General features: G+C 40.9%; 1 protein-coding gene across 1 annotated transcript; it reads right to left on the bottom strand.

Annotated features, from left to right (window-relative positions):
* Positions 1 to 59: 59 nt before the first annotated feature.
* Positions 60 to 12,100, bottom strand: LOC306939834 (MOB kinase activator 1B). Its single transcript, XM_079524575.1, has 6 exons — positions 11,725 to 12,100; positions 8,374 to 8,540; positions 6,502 to 6,595; positions 5,893 to 6,026; positions 4,926 to 5,089; positions 60 to 3,656 (listed from the first exon to the last, which is right to left on the bottom strand). The coding sequence occupies exons 1-6, from the start codon at positions 11,736 to 11,738 to the stop codon at positions 3,579 to 3,581; spliced, it is 651 nt and encodes a 216-aa protein (XP_079380701.1). The 5' UTR covers positions 11,739 to 12,100; the 3' UTR covers positions 60 to 3,578.
* Between the last annotated feature and the right edge of the window lie 1,089 nt (positions 12,101 to 13,189).

The following is a 13,189-nucleotide window of genomic DNA, read 5'->3' as shown; positions in this document are numbered from 1 at the left end:
AACTCGTACTAGTATGACTACAAACTCAAGGTCCTTGTAGAAATGTGGACTACAAAACAGAGTCAAAGACTATCTTTTATTTGTAAACAGCACAATTCAGTTCAGTAGCATTGAAAACCCTATAATCAATCAAGCCATTATTTACAAACATTTCAATGTCATTATTACAGTCGAGGAGAAAAGAGTAGGCAACAGGCTATTATGCTATGTTCATTTCAGAAGGATGAGATGCGTTACGGTTGCCTACCTGCTTTAACTACTAGATTTTCTGAGAACATTCATAAGCATCTAAACAAAATGGAAAGGGTTGACAAAATGACAAAAATGTTATAATCCAAAACACATTCTTTAGCCAATACGCTATACCACACACCATGCTTTGCCCAAAAGGTTATCAAAATGTCTAATTTTGGTTATTTACAGGTCTGCATTTCTGATACGTCTTCCTGAAAATAACAAATGGGAAGAGAATATATAGCAAACACTTCTCTCACTGTTTTGAGCCTCGACTAAAGAAGGGTTGGGGGGCGGTCGGATCAATCAATGTAATTCCTATCACACACACAGCAAAAGCTACACTAAACAAATTAACAGCAGAATGGATAAACGTATGAATGAATTTTGTTTTGAGTCTAATGTCTGTCAACTATTATTGCATAGTGATGGTAAACTACATTTACATCTTGGGAAAAAGATTCATTCATGCATATGCTGGCTGAAAGCACAGCAACACAAGTCAGACCATACATAAGCAGAAGAAATCTCACTTGCATATGCCGAATAGCCCGTTGCAGTGTTGCTTAAGCATTGCAGTAACATTCATCGGGAGGGGGGGGGACTATGATAAAATAGATAACACAGGCAGTCTTATGTGGGATAATGGATAAACATTCAGGCAAAAGAGAGATCAGGGAAATTGTTCAAAGTGCTTCACGGCCATTCAAGAGAACAAGGGATGCAGCATTATCCAATTAATAATCAATAACAGTACTACTTTTAACAGTAGAGTTTGTGACCTTGAGGGCAATACTCTATATTCTATCTGTGAACCATTAGCCTATGTACAGTTCAATGTTAAAGATCCCCAAAGAGTTGGTTCATATTTGACCCTAGGATATCAAGTTAAAGAAACTGCCTCAACCCTCAACTATTTGAGGCGCAAACCAGCATACTGTACAGAACATTTGACTAGCGTTTAGCAGATAAGACCATCCATCTTGTATCCCCTGCTAGTGCTACACCGTATTAGACTGCTACCCCCTGTTCCAGGTCTCTCAACACATTCATTTATCATAGCCAGCACTTGGCAAAGGAGTTTTGAAAACTAAATAAAACAAAACAACTCCTTAGGATAAGTATATGGCTAGTACATTTTCAACATATACAAATATTTAAATGACAAAAAAAGTACATCAGATCAGATGTTGTCTTCAAAGGTAGGCATTCAGGACCAAACAATGGGGTGGGCAACTGAAACAATAACCAATGGCAAATCAATAGTTTTGTAAAGAAAATAACTAAATCATATGGTCTTTAGCGATCACGTTTAGTTCCTCTGCTTCAGCTAGCATGAAGGTTTTCTGCCCCTGCCAGTCATACGGAGTGATTATAAGCCATGCCAGGCACTTAGGAATCTTAATATACTGACATACCTGTATACTATACTGACATACTTGGGAAATACCAATTTGAAAACTAAGAAACCCTGATCCAGCTCTAAATACAAAGATAGAGTGTTTATTTATTTAGAAACTGGTTATTGGTTTTGCTGAAGAACTGGCCTAAGTCGTTTTTTTACACTAGCAAAAGAACTTTCCTAAATGTTTCCTAATCAACTTTCCTCACACCCTACTCTCACCTGTGGTCAGCATGGATATGAAGATATGTGGCATGGATGGACATACCTACGGCATCTAGTGTTGTGATTAGTCTTGGGCGGTACCAAGGTATTACGGCATAGAGTATTTTGAAAACCCCCAAATGCACATACAAGTTTCAATACCGGCCAAAATATTACTGACAGACAAACAATATAAAATGATGAGAATCAATTACAACAGGGAACTTTAGTGAACAGAATCATTATTTGAGAGTTAAATAATAAGCTGGTCCTTTCTGCTCTTATAGGTCTAATAGCGAATTAAATAAATACGACTAGATATGGAATCATTACAATATGACCACACATAACTTTGTCTTGAGAATGACGACTACTTCCAAGTACAAAAGTAGTTTATTAGCCACACGTTTATTCAACGGCCAGGTCTGTCACCATCACCACATCCTCTCTGACCACTGATGTGTCCGACTGTCCGTGTCGGCATCTGCTGTGTCGACAACAAGTGTCAGGACTTGCCCAACTATGTAAATTCGATATTAGACATGGCACTGTAGGCTCTGCTAGACAATGTCATACATCGTTGCCGTCTGAAAGAATCCTCGCACCTCCATATTTCAACTTTGTTTGGTGAATTAATGCCCTACTTCATCATAGTATGGTGTCTCACAAAAGTAGCAAAACAAATTAGCCTTTCTACAAGAACACAACGCACCGCGCTGTATGTTCGCAGATGGGCAATGTTTGCCATTTTCAAATTGTTCTTTTAGTTTGTGTAAGTGGTTACGTCTGCCAGTGGGTTTCAACAAGAACTACATTGGATCACACGTTCTTCCCCCATCCCCATTTTCCTGGAAATTAACCGGTTTTGGACAAGGTCTCTACCCGACAGCGACAACATGCTACCATGACTTCTGCCATGAACAGCCCAGCTTGTATTTATTTAGTCAATATTTGTTTTACACAAATACCGTCATATATACCGTATATCCTTCCTATACCTTCCTATATCCTGGTAAAATGTCAGGATGAAGGTATGAAAAATTACCGCCCAAGACTAGTTGTGATGACTCCAGTTGACAGAAACACAGAGTCAACGTAATGGATGGTCTCTAGTGTACGACATGTAAGCAGGACTACATGACTCAACACTGATAACATGAGTTGTGGGGTTCTGTCCGTAACATGAGTTGTGGGGTTCTGTCCGTAACATGAGTTGTGGGGTTCTGTCCGTAACATGAGTTGTGGGGTTCTGTCCGTAACATGAGTTGTGGGGTTCTGTCCGTAACATGAGTTGTGGGGTTCTGTCCGTAACATGAGTTGTGGGGTTCTGTCCGTAACATGAGTTGTGGGGTTCTGTCCATAACATGAGTTGTGGGGTTCTGTCCGTAACATGAGTTGTGGGGTTCTGTCCGTAACATGAGTTGTGGGGTTCTGTCCGTAACAAGAGTTGTGGGGTTCTGTCCGTAACATGAGTTGTGGGGTTCTGTCCAAAGATGTACAACTATTATGGTGTTGTTGCTTTTTTTGTGGTTCGTTCAATTGTGTCTGTAATCCCTGATAGCCTTAGTGGTAGTGCCTTAAACCTATCGAAAACCCTTCCTTGTTCCTGGCCTTGTAAAAAAAACATTTCCCCAAATGGAAATATAGTATATACTGCATACACACAGCCAGGGTGGGGTGGGTATCTGTGCAAAAATGAATAGGAGAACCACAGAAAGAAGGATGACATGGCTGTGGTTTATCTATCCTTGGTCGTCAGTTTTTCAATCAACTCCTGCAACGGGACCAGCTCTTTCCTGTCAATGAGGTTGAACTCCTGGAAGAGACGAGTGAGAACGAACACAGATACGTACAGTATGAATAAACTACAAAGTATGCAACTCCTACATATAGATTTGTCTTCCTGCTAAGAGCAGAACAAGCTGATTTATCACTTTAGAGCAGTGTTTTAACACATTTCATATCAAGGTCCATTATTTATTCAGGATTTCAGATTATTTATTCGGATTTGATGAGATTTAGCCTCTCCGACCCAAGAGTTGTCATTGGATACGATTTTGTCCACATGCTGTATTGACATTCCAGTAGGGGAGATAACAGGCAAACGATCAAAAATAACAATTATTCTACATTCTCTAATGTTCTGGTAAAATTAAGTAATGCAGATGTTTAACAATAATTAAACGCTTGAGAGCGTAAACCAAATGGACCCATAAGGGTCCCTTTGGTTTCATTTTACACTCTCAAGTGTTCTGTCATTTCCTGGAAAACTATTTAAAAAAAGAAAATGTTGATGACTCATCCTGCACACAGGGCTTATACAAAATATGTTTTGTCCAATGCAAATATGCGGGACTCGCATGCGTCAGCCTGGCCGTTACATGCATTTCCATGTCCCTGTGCCATTTGTATATTCTGGACTATTTTCACCGAAACCGTTTTGACAGGTAAGCACAGCTGAAGGTATGGTTAATTCAGGGTGTGTTTCATTTAGGTGATACTGTGTGCCAGCATGAAATTAACAGTACAGGAGCTGTCCATGATGGGACACAGTGACACCGAAATGAAACACACCCGCAATTAATGTAATTACCTTCGACTATAACACAGCGCTATTGCCCATCTTCCTATTTTCACAGTAAACACTTAAATGTTCTTGTTTTTAATCTGGTGTCCGTTTCATGGGGCCTACAATCTTTTATTCGACTTACATTGTTGTTGATATATCCATTAACCCATTTAGACCCGAGGCCAATTCTAAAAAAAAATAGTCTTCTAAATAACAGTTTTCTGACATATGTTTCTATCGTCAGTGGTTCTCAACCTTTTTCATGTCAAGGACCCCCAGAATTATCTATGTTTGGCTGCGGACCCCCATCTGAAAATATGTTGTTCCAGGGACACCCAGAAGCAAAGATTTGAGTTAAAAAAAAAGAATATATATATTCAAAGATTTGCGCCACATTTAAACGATTTTTCAAAAAGAAATCAATAGCTAAAGTATACCATAATGCTTAAAACAGCAAAAAGGGGTTCCCGTCCAGAATGGGCTAAGGCGAGGAACAAAGCTCTCCTTACTACTTACTTGAACAAAGAAGATGAAGTGCTTGAACGAGGTGTTGAGGTGCGCCTCCTCCTGCAGCTGCATGACTGAGTCAAAGTGCTGGTGGTAGATGTGGGCGTAGACCCTGAACAGACGCTTCAGGATGGTCTTGGCCACAGACATGAAGTTCCGCTTAAAGGGAACACCTTGGGAACAAAGCGCAGAATTTTACTTACAATGTGAGTAACCTCACCTCACCAGGCTTTCCACCTCGGAGGAAAGCCTGGTCTCTGTTCCAAAAGTGCCATATGATCCGGTCGGGAGCGGATGATATCGTTACGTCATGTTGTAGTATTGTTTTGTAGTCAGGCAGGAACAATCAAACAGAACTTCCTTTTCCCTCAAACCGGAAGAATAACAATAAAAGCTCTCGTAGCCTGTAGCTTTTATTGAGAAAAATCGGTTTGAGGGAAAAGGAAGTTCCGGAAGATTGCTGACTACAAAACAATACTACAACATGACGTAGCGATATCATCCGCTCCCGACCGGTTCATGAACCCGAAATGGCTACAATGTGAGTGAGTCACATGTAAGACCTGAAAGGCATTTACCGGGGCAACAGAACAACAACAATGTTCAATCGCTTGGGGAATTCCATCCATATTGAAATAGCTGCGGTTGATTTCCTGAAATGCCACTTTCATTGCATTTTTGTTGGACGGACCAAACGGACCACTATGCACATAACCACTTGGCTCCACTCGGCTTAAGAGTCACCTGAATGAGATCACATACTGTACAAGACTCCACATGAATCTTCATTCATATGAACAAAATATGAAATCAATCATATTTGCTTTGGTATATCTGTTCCAAAACTGTTCAATTTGAGGCACGCTAGTTCATGCACCATCTATAAACTTGACTGACAACAGCGGCTATACTACAGCAGAATAGGAGCCTGCCAGGCTGCCACCAATCATACAGGAATTATTGAATAAACTCCTACCGATCTTTGATGGGAATAGTGTCTCGTCGTCGAGCTGGTCTTGCACCCAGGTCATAAGGTAATCGATATATTTGGGAGCAGAGCATTTGATGGGCTTTTTGATGTTGGTTCCGTCTGCCCAGTGGTATTCGTACCTACATTATGAGACAGATCACACACATCTCACCCATTAGACTGCATTGTGTCAGTAGACCAAGAGTTCCCGAGTTTACCAAGTCGCCGCGGCGAACATTCGTCATCAATGTCTTCGTTATGCTAACATGCTGTCTTCATGATCAGTGTACTACTGTATGCGTTCTCTTATGCATTTTATGTATCTGCTGAATGACAATAAAGTTATTATTTTGTGCAATTAAATGGTCAGCTAGATAATGATAAAAAGGTGAGATTCTGACTGGCCCAGTGGTGGGTACAACAAGTTTGAAAACTACTAGAATGTAAATCTGTAGCATTCACTACGTTAGCCGTTAGCACCAGTGCTGCCATCCATGTACAAACTCATTTATTTGACAGAGAAAACCGCTTCACCACCTCATTTACATCAAGCTGGTACATGCCACAAAATAAACGAAACATTCCTATACACACATTCACAACCCGTACACTTACTTAGGGCCAGCAGACATGACCGGACAGCTTTCCTCAGTGCAAAAGTCTGTGATGGTGCCGTAGAGCATATTTATCTGGTTGAAGAAATCCACAGCTGAAAACCACACACAAAAAAAATTTCATTTAACGGTATGTAAGCCACTGAATTACATCCAAGACCTTAAAGAGCTTGTGTTGTATCTAAAAAGACCACCCCGGGTCCCGGGACCCATTACATTGAAAACCTATTTACATCACTGAAGGCTAACACCAAATTGTGTGTGGTAGTGTGGTGATTAAGTCAACTGACTAGAGGTCTGGTAAACACACTAAAACAGTGCGTCGACCTTTTTTCAGCCCAAGTAGCCCTTAGCTGATAGAGATTAAGCAGGGACCCCCACTACATACTGCATACAATTGTGTTGCAGATTAAAACAGTAAATACTTGTTTGACAGCACTGTCATCAGTTTTAGGTTTGTTTGTTTGTTTACCTATTATCTCTTCTATTAACCCATTTTGTGCGGGAACCCCTTTTGGTGTTAGCATTATGTTATGCTTTAGCTATTGAAAAATAGCAGATCTACAAGCTCATAGCGCGCCACCGAGTGGCGCGCTACGAGCTTGTAGGTCTGCTATTTTTGAAAAATCGAAGAACGACTGACATAGAAACATAGCTTTTTCAGAAAACTGTCAGGATGTAGAAGACATTTTTAGAATCTGATCTCAGGTCAAAATGGGTTAAGCAGGGACCCCCACTACATACTGCATACAATTGTGTTGCAGATTAAAACAGTAAATACTTGTTTGACAGCACTGTCATCAGTTTTAGGTTTGTTTGTTTGTTTGTTTACCTATTATCTTTTCTATTAATATGTTGGATTCATGTTCATGTGAACCAATACTTAGTAAACTTGACCTTTGTCGTCTCATTGTTGTACGATTTAAGCCGACTGACTCGTAAACATGTTCAACTCGTTCAACAAGTCTAGGTGTCTTTGCAACATGTTTAAGCGGCAAAAGTAAAAGCTATGTAAAATATGGACAGAAACGTTGATGTACGTATAGATAAAGTGCAATCTTACAGATTGTTGGTGTCGGGCATGAAACCTCATATCTCCATATTTTTACGCTTTATGTTCGTAAATAAATGAATGCCCTGCTTAGTCATACTACAGTGTGTTGTGATTTAGCTGCATAAAAGCATATTGATAACCATGACATGATAATTGTCTACTACTGTATCAGAGGGACTCACTGTACGTACAATATGATATAAGATGTTCCTGCTCATTCTGTTCTTATCATAGTTTCCATAATCTACTAGGGACGTCATAGATCTACTGTCCTATTGTATATACTACTGTGTGTGTGTGTAATAAACTTCAGAATACATGGTAACATATCACTGTTGTGTTAGCATGTGTTTTCCGTGCCTGCGACTCACAATGGATCTTCACCCACCACCCAAAGGGATTATATGTGACTTCTAGTGTTGTTTTTGTTGACTAATACTATGACGGAAAAGGTTCGTCGACTACCTTTTTTCACTGACGAAAACAAAATGGAAACAAAATGAAAACTAAGCAATTTCATCAACAAATAAAAACTAGACTAAAATGTTAGGAAGGGACTAGTGGACAAGAGATCCAGTATAAGTCATTTTACACTTGGTTGCATGCTGAAAATAGCAGATCTACAAACTTGTAGATCTGCTAACACTAGACTAACATAATAAACTAGACTAGCACTAAGACATTCCAGGTGACTAAAACTAAATGAAAACTATCTAAGGGACTATGACTAAAACTGCTGTCAAAAACAACACTGAATGAGATCTATGGAAAAGGGGAGTGGGGTGGTGGGGTGGTGGGGGGTGGATGTTTAGCCCTTACTGTTGACTGCAACCCACTCGTTCAAATCCTCCCCCTCAGGCAACATGACAGCCATGCGCAGGTTGCCGCTGCCCAGGGTGGCCTCGGCGTGCTTCAACAGCTCATACTGATGTGAACCCTCAGGGATATTCTTCTTAGGCTTGAACGTCTTGGATGAACGATTTCCACTGTGTGAGTCACATGCAAAGAAAGAAAGAAAAAGAGGAAGAACAATTGCTTGGTTGATTAAGCAAGGTGCAATGAGTCATTGAGCTGACACGAGCTTTAAAGACAGATACGGGAACCGTGTGTCACAAAATCCAGCAACCAAAAATAAAGAATGTGTCAAAGTTCGTAGCTGTCGTGTGGAAATCTTGTATGTCCAACTTTTCAGAAAATTAAAGAAAAAAGCTGTTGTGATGGGTCCGGTTATTTAGTCACAAGCCAAAGTTAATACTTTGTTTCAAAAAGTACCTAAAGTCTACAGACAGATTTAACCACTTTTCAGTCACTAAATCTTTGTTCAGAAATAGCAGATATACAAAAGGTCTGAATGGAACGGCACAATGGAACTCAATAGAATCCATGTCCAAATAATAGGGTCGGACAGGAAAATTAATATGTAGCCAGATGGACACTTGTTTTGTTCTGTCCCCATTCACAACAAACGAACAAACAGATGGAGCGTTTGTTCAAGCTCTTTATCTCATTCTGGACAGGAACCCCTTTTGGTGTTATAAGCATTATGTTATACATTAGCTATTGAAAGCTCATAGCGCGGCACCGAGTGCCACGCTACGAGCTTGTAGATCTGCTATTTTTGAAAAATCGTGAAAATGTGGTGCAAATTTGGAAACGTATATTCTTTCAGAGCGAATGTTTTTAACTCAAATCTTTGCTTCTGGGGGTTCCGGTTCCCTGTAACAACATATTTTGAGATGGGGATCTGTGGCCAAATACAAATCATTCTGGGGCTCCTTGACATGAAAAAGGTTGAGCACCACTGACACAGAAACGTTTTTTTTCCCAGAAAACTGTCAGGATTTAGAAGACACTTGTAGAATCGACCTCGGGTCTAAATGGGTTATTATCCTCTTGGGTAACCCGGTAAACGTGTCCTCTGCATCCTAAGGAGCAGCGACGTGAGCAACCACCACCACCACCGTAAATGTGTCCTCTGCATCCTGAGGAGTGACGTGAGCAACCACCACCACCACCGTACACACACGCACACACTGCACACACTGCATCCTGAGGAGCAGTGACGTGAGCAACCACCACCACCACCACCGTACACAGCTCTCAGGATGGAACCAACTCCTGTTGTAACGCCAGTGTACCTCGGTCAAGGGCACTGGCAGGAGTACCTGCCTAGCATGCATTTACGCCGGTGTGGGAGGAAACCCAACGCCCAAGCACGGCGGAGAGACTAACAACTACACAGAGAAAGGCCAGAGCCGCCCACCAGGGTTCGAACCCGGGACCTTCATGATGAGACAAGGCAACAAACAACAGTGAATCACAATAGTTTTGCTTAACGTCATTATCATGATTATAAACTGTACTTTTTAAAATGTTTTGATGGGAATTTGCATTTAATTTGCTCGTATATAAAATGATGGTTTTGAATCACATAGTAGGTTTTATGATCAAATGTGCAAAACACGACTTCATTCAGTTATTAAAGTGTGCTTTTGGGGGAATCAGATATTAAATCTCGATACTCCTCCTTCCCTTTTGTCTTCTTGCTTTTTACACCGTTTTCTCCCCCAATTTAGTCATTATGCCAATTGATTCCTAGGAATCAATTGGAACCCCACACACACACACACACACAGTCACACACACATCTGTGTTGTCACTGCTGATCCCACCGGGAGGACGTAGAAGAGCCTTCGTCCTACTCCTCCTCCAGCCCAACACTCCCTGCTGACAGGTGCCCCCCCCCCCCAGCCCGTAGGAGTACATAGTACATACAGTGACAAATATCACCCTCCCCACCCGGCTTCTCTCCCCCTGAACACGGGCCAATTTTGTCCGTAAAGACCAGTGGTTTTCAACCACCCAGGAATCACCAGTGGTCCTTGAGGGGGTTCCAGGTGGTCCCCTGCAGCTAACTGATGGAGAGTTGGTAACCAAACAGACCCATATAGATCTTTAACTCCTGAGAGTGTAAAATGAAACATTTTGTTACATTTTACGCTCTCAAGAGTTAAATTATTGTTAAACATCTACCGTATATTAATTTACAAGAAGTCTAGTCAATTAGAGAACGTAGAAGAATTGTTATTTTAATCAACGACAACAAAATATTCTTCAGTGTCTGAGAGGCTAAATGTCATCAGACGGTGGCTCATGTGGCTCAAATGCCGAAGAAATAATGGGCCTGGATATGAAAAGACTTGAAAACCACTGGTATAGACACTCGACAACGAATCCACAGTGGTACACATTCACTGTGGATTCGATTTGAACCCACAACACAACCTCCAGGGCAGTTGGCACAGGCGTTTACCACTGTGCCAACCAAGCTATAGTGCATTGTGTAAAGGAGATTAGAAGCACTGATTGGTAAACAACAAAAGGCTGTCATAGGTTTGGATTAAAAACATTAGATTTCTTTTGTTCTTTAAATCAATTTGTGGTTTGGAATAAATCATTCGATTTGATCTATTTGTGAATCTGGGCCCTCGGGACACTAGTACAAAATGTAATCAGAAGGAAGCAGGGTCCATTTGATTACATTTGTACTCAGAGATCATTTAATTTAATTTACAATTAATTTATAAAATAACTGCAGACAAGCCGGGGCCTTACTGTGTGTGGTGGAGCTACTGTTTCAATCCACGATGTGTCTTCAAAGCGTTTTGATGAAAACTAGGTCAGCAGAAATTACATGTAAAAAAAACAATTTGCATTCTCTTGCAGTCTCCAGAGTTAAATTAATTAATCCAATTTAGTTTAATTTGATTTACAATTTAATTTACAGTCATGCAGGACAGTCAAGTCAGGCCTTACTTTGGAACTGACCTGTACCAATCCTTGAATCCAAATGCAATCCATTGTGTCTATTGATAATAGGTCTGCTGCAGCTGCAAGTAAGTTACACGTTACTATTCCATTGTAACAACACAACACAACTATTGTTTTGGTGTGACCGGTGTGTGTGCATCATATCAGCTGCTCCAGCCATCCAGGAAGTAGCCCTGTCCTAAAAAAACCAACCCCCCCGGGTAATGGGTATAGCTATCATTTAGCTTTTAGCTCTCACTGACAGTGTGTTGTTAGATCTGTGTACTATAGTCTTATAAACAAATCCATAGATCACAACATTCATTCCGTTAATCACAATCGACAGGAGAAGACACTCACAACAGAAAGCTCATATTTCTTCTTCTTCTTCCACCAAACCAGACCCAGAGGAACTCCTTCCTGGTGAAATAGCGCAGAGTAGCAGCAGCAGAGAGAGAGAGAGAGAGGTTGGCTTTTTCAGTTTAAAAAATAAAAAATCTTCACACAGAGCTGCCGTGACTTGGAGGTCCGATTATTTCTGTCGCCTAAAAACACTTGGCACTTGTCATTAAACGCGACCGTTGGGATTAAAAAAAGGCTAATATGAGCTGGTAAATGGGGTTGTTTTGATCCCGCAGGCACGCCGGAGAGAGAGAGGAGAACTTAACACTAAACTGAATGCTTTCTTCTTCTGTTCTGTTTCTCTCTCTTCTTCTTCGTGCACATTGCACACACACACACCCATGGTGGGCAGATTTGCTGCCCCCCACTGGAAGTACTATACACTTACTGTATCCAGTGGTTTTCAACCAGTGGTCCGGGGACCACCAGTGGTCCTTCTTAAGGAGGGGGTTCCAGGTGTGGTCCCCTGCAGCTAAATGATGGAGAGTTGGTAACCAAATGGGCCCCTAATTAGATCTTTAACTCCTGAGAGTTCAAAATGAAACCAAATGGACCCATATGGGTTTCATTTTACGCTCTAGTTTATTTTACGCTTTAGTGGCAGCGGTGGCCGAACGGATAGCGGCGCGGTCTTGATACCGGAAGGTTCCTAGTTCGAATCAGCCGTCCGACACGTTAAAATTACCACCGCTGAAGTGCCCTTGAACAAGGCATTGAACCACTACGATGAAATGTGTTCTATGAGCAGGGCCTGGCTGGAAACAAGTTCTTGAGCTTAGCCCAGATACCCTGGGTAAATATAGATTTAATTTCATTTCATTTCTCTCAAGAGTTAAACGTCTGCATTACTTAATAATTTACAAGAAGTCTGTAGACACAATTAGGGAACGTAGAATAATTGTTATTTTGATCAACGTGCGCCTGGTATCACTCCACCAACTTCAATACAGCATGGAATTGTGGACAAAATCTTATCCAACGACAACAAAATATTTCAAGTTTCAAGTTTGGTCTGTGGCTTAAATGCCAAATAAATATATATTGATATGAAAAAGGTTGAAAACCATTACTCAACATGTGGGTCTGGACACCCAGGGGGGTCCACTGTCAAGAGGACAGTGAACTGACAATTTAGAGGACAGTGAACTGACAATTTAAGGACTTTTATTAAATTAAATATCTAAGAATTCGGCATTCTGTATTCTGTACTGCAAGCCTAGTCCTTTTGCATGATATATGGTTCTAGAGTACTTCTAACACTAGGACCCAGAGGAGTGCAGCAGTTGAACGTGTGCGTCAGTGTTGCCATGTCTGCTTATTATAAGCTACTTTGGGCGTGGCTTTTTTTTGGCCATATTGTTTCTAAAGTGATTGATTAATTGATTGCATTTTTTTATTTCACAGTAAGTAGAAGTAAGTGGGT

This window comes from Electrona antarctica (genome assembly GCF_951216825.1).
Source record: "Electrona antarctica genome assembly, chromosome: 16".
NCBI lineage: Eukaryota > Metazoa > Chordata > Actinopteri > Myctophiformes > Myctophidae > Electrona > Electrona antarctica.
The sequence above is the reverse complement of the archived record's forward strand: the minus strand, read 5'-3'. Positions and strand labels throughout refer to the sequence as shown.